At 41.0% G+C, this 3,273-nt stretch overlaps 1 protein-coding gene across 1 annotated transcript; it reads right to left on the bottom strand.

Annotated features, from left to right (window-relative positions):
- Positions 1-979: 979 nt before the first annotated feature.
- Positions 980-2,535, bottom strand: LOC138411185 (golgin subfamily A member 6-like protein 25). Its single transcript, XM_069530394.1, has 2 exons — positions 2,420-2,535; positions 980-2,334 (listed from the first exon to the last, which is right to left on the bottom strand). The coding sequence occupies exons 1-2, from the start codon at positions 2,429-2,431 to the stop codon at positions 1,192-1,194; spliced, it is 1,155 nt and encodes a 384-aa protein (XP_069386495.1). The 5' UTR covers positions 2,432-2,535; the 3' UTR covers positions 980-1,191.
- Positions 2,536-3,273: the final 738 nt, after the last annotated feature.

Genomic DNA, 3,273 nt, shown 5'->3' with positions numbered 1-3,273 from the left:
TGTACCTTTAATCTGCACTGCAAACTGAGTAGTGATTATAACATAAATTGCTAATGATTACAATAAGTTTAAGACATATATTATGAATCATCAAACGAATCAAACAATATACTCTATGTGTAACAATCAGTATGTAGTGTATGTATAACTTGTGTGAAGAAATGATAATCTTTTTTTTTTTTAAAGGCAGTCTGACAAGAATGAAATATTATGGTGTAAAATCAGAGACAAATATCTTTTAAAAAATAGCAAATGGTTTGGACAGATATAATGGTGTCAAGAGTAAGAAAAACTGTGTAAAAGAAAAAGAGACTCATCATGGTACGGTAGGGGCTCTCCAGAGGGAAAGTCCCAGCTCCAAGGCCAAAGCAACCCAGGTGTTTGGAGGCTTTCCAGGGGTAAACTCAAGTCCAACGTACGCAAGTAACCCCGGTGCTTGGAGACTTTCCAGGGGGAAGGTCATAACAGTTGTGGCCCTTAAGGATAGATAAAGCGGAGCAACACCACTGTTAGTCAGAGTTCTTCTGGTGCAGCTCCGGCTCGCTACTGAATGCTCTCAGGTTTTGTTGTCGACAATAAAACTCTGCGGCTTTTAAGTTGACTTCTACTGCTTTTTTATTTGACTGAATTTTTGGAATTTTTGGACCACGAGTGGAACTTAGTTTTTCACCACAACACCCAGACAAGCGGGACTTCTTCTTCTTCGTGCTTGGCGGTTGACATGACAACGAATGTGTTGTTTAGTGTATATGAAAAAAGAAGCTAACAGGCAAGCTAATTCAGAGGAACAAACTTTACTCTTTCTTATTCAGGTACCAGTCACAGTCACTCTCTTCTTCATGGGGTACATCGAGTGACACTGCCACCCACTGGCATAATATATATTGCAGGCACACGTATATACCACAAAAAGTTTACGGCATTACGTCACCAACTCAAATTTCTTCTGATTTTAATTTGTAGTAATGAGTAACGAAGATGGTTAGGAGAAATGTATTGGAGTAAAAGTACACATTTTACTTAGGAAATATAGTGGAGTAAAAGTGAAAGTTGTCAGAAATAAAAATAACAAAGTAAAGGACAGATATGTGAAATTTCTACTTAAGTAGAAATGTAAAGAAGTATTTGTACTTCGTTACATTACAACACTGGGTAAGGTCAGCTCAGGTGCTGTTGGATGGGTGCTGCTGACTACTTCCAACACTGTGGTTTTCTCAACCCCAGAGCGTGGCGGATTCTCTTCCAGAGTGAAGTCTTCTTTGGTTTCTCAGGGAGAACACTGGAGAGAGACTTCTCCTCAGTGACATCATCCTTACTCTCTCCATTGAGCTCCCGACTGGAAACATCAGCTTCATGACAGTGGCAGACCACATTGTAAGAAGCTTTGAGCTTCATCAGCTCTTCTTGGAGAACCTTCTTCTCCTGGAGCTCAGTGTTGAACTTCTCCTGGTTGGTAGTCTGATTTTGACAGACCTCATGATAAGAATCTCTGAGCTTCATCAGCTCTTCTTGGAGAACGTTCTTTTCCTGCTTCTCCTCCTGGAGCTCAGTGTCGAACTTCTCCTGGTTGGTAGTCTGATTCAGACAGACCTCATGATAAGAAGCTCTGAGCTTCATCAGCTCTTCTTGAAGAGCATTATTCTCATCCTGAAGCAGATCGCTGGTTTGAGTCTCCTTGTCCATGGAGTCAATCTTTTGGCTGTGAGCTTGCCTTTCCTCCATCTCTGTCACCACAAGCTCAACCCTGCTCAAATCCCTTTTCAAAAGGGCCACCTTCTCCTTCAGAGCCACATTGTCCTCTTCCAGAGCCTTCACCTTGTTGCTTTGTACAGCCAGTTTGCCATTGTGGGCTTTAGAGTGAGCTGTCATTTTCTCCTTCTCCCTCATCAGAAGCTCATCGTTCTGTTTGAGCTTCTCTTCCAGAGCCTTCACCTTGTTGCTCTGTACAGCCAGTTCAGCCAGTTTGCCATTGTAGGCTTTAGAGTGAGCTGTCATTTTCTCCTTCTCCCTCATCAGAATCTCATCGTTCTGTTTGAGCTTCTCTTCCAGAGCCTTCACCTTGTTGCTCTGTACAGCCAGTTCAGCCAGTTTGCCATTGTGGGCTTTAGAGTGAGCTGTCATTTTCTCCTTCTCCCTCATCAGAAGCTCATCGTTCTGTTTGAGCTTCTCTTCCAGAGCCTTCACCTTGTTGCTCTGTACAGCTAGTTCAGCCAGGACACCAATGTGGGCTTTAGAGCGAGCTGTCATTTTCTCCTGCTCCCTTATCAGAAGCTCATCATTCAGTTTGAGCTTCTCTTTCAGAGCCTTAATCTCAGACTGCATTGTTCCACATGCCTGAAAAATAGAAACATGGAATTCATTATTAAAAGTCCACTCAACACAACCTGAACATACATTTCTAAAAAAAAAAAATTCTTACCAGGATGTCCATTTTGGTAAAGGGGCATTTGTAGTTATGAGAGCAGTGTCTTCTTGATGAATATTTAATGAACAAATCAGCGGTTGTCTCCGTAGGCAGGATTGTTGTCTTCACTAATGAGGACTGTGGTCTTCTCAGTTGACGGTCTATTATTTTCACAAGCTAATAACTTGAAGCAAGGGAACTTGTTATTTATGTTTGGTAGTTCAGAGGACCAAAGAAATATCCTTTAATGTCTAGAGTTTTTGGTTCTTTGATTGGATTTGATAAGGATTTGCAGGCCAGCAATCCCTTTGATGGTTGCCGCCACATCAATCATCAAAGAAGATTTTTAAGAAGCAACCGTTTCCATGGCAATTTTTATAACTGCACAACATGGCGGCCCCTGGGGGTTTATCAGGTTGACTTCTATATGATGCACATCACTGCGGAGCATACACAAATCCTGAGCTAGGCGGCTACTATACACATGTTGCACTGATAGCTAAGTGATCCCTGTCTGAGACTGAGGTTAGTCTCTTGACCAAATGAAGAAAATCAATCAAGGATTTCAGATCCATTAGATAATGTGTGATATGCTTGAGGGAATTAATTAAATATGCTATGAAGTGTTAAATTAAGGATGTAGATATGTACATAAGCATCAACAAAATATAAGTCTATGTGTCAGTAAGTACATAGTGTGAAATCTTAACAGCACAAGCATTATAAAATAAATGTAGTAGGATGAAAATAAAATAATGAAAATGGAAAACACTGTAGAGCAGCTGTAGTCAACTACTTTACCATCACCGGGAAGTGGGTACATTTTTGCAAACTAATTGTTGCATTGTGTGTCACTGAGAGCATGGGGA

The sequence above is a fragment of the Paralichthys olivaceus genome, chromosome 8 (genome assembly GCF_024713975.1).
Source record: "Paralichthys olivaceus isolate ysfri-2021 chromosome 8, ASM2471397v2, whole genome shotgun sequence".
Classification (NCBI taxonomy): domain Eukaryota; kingdom Metazoa; phylum Chordata; class Actinopteri; order Pleuronectiformes; family Paralichthyidae; genus Paralichthys; species Paralichthys olivaceus.
This window is presented reverse-complemented; position numbering and strand designations above follow the sequence as displayed.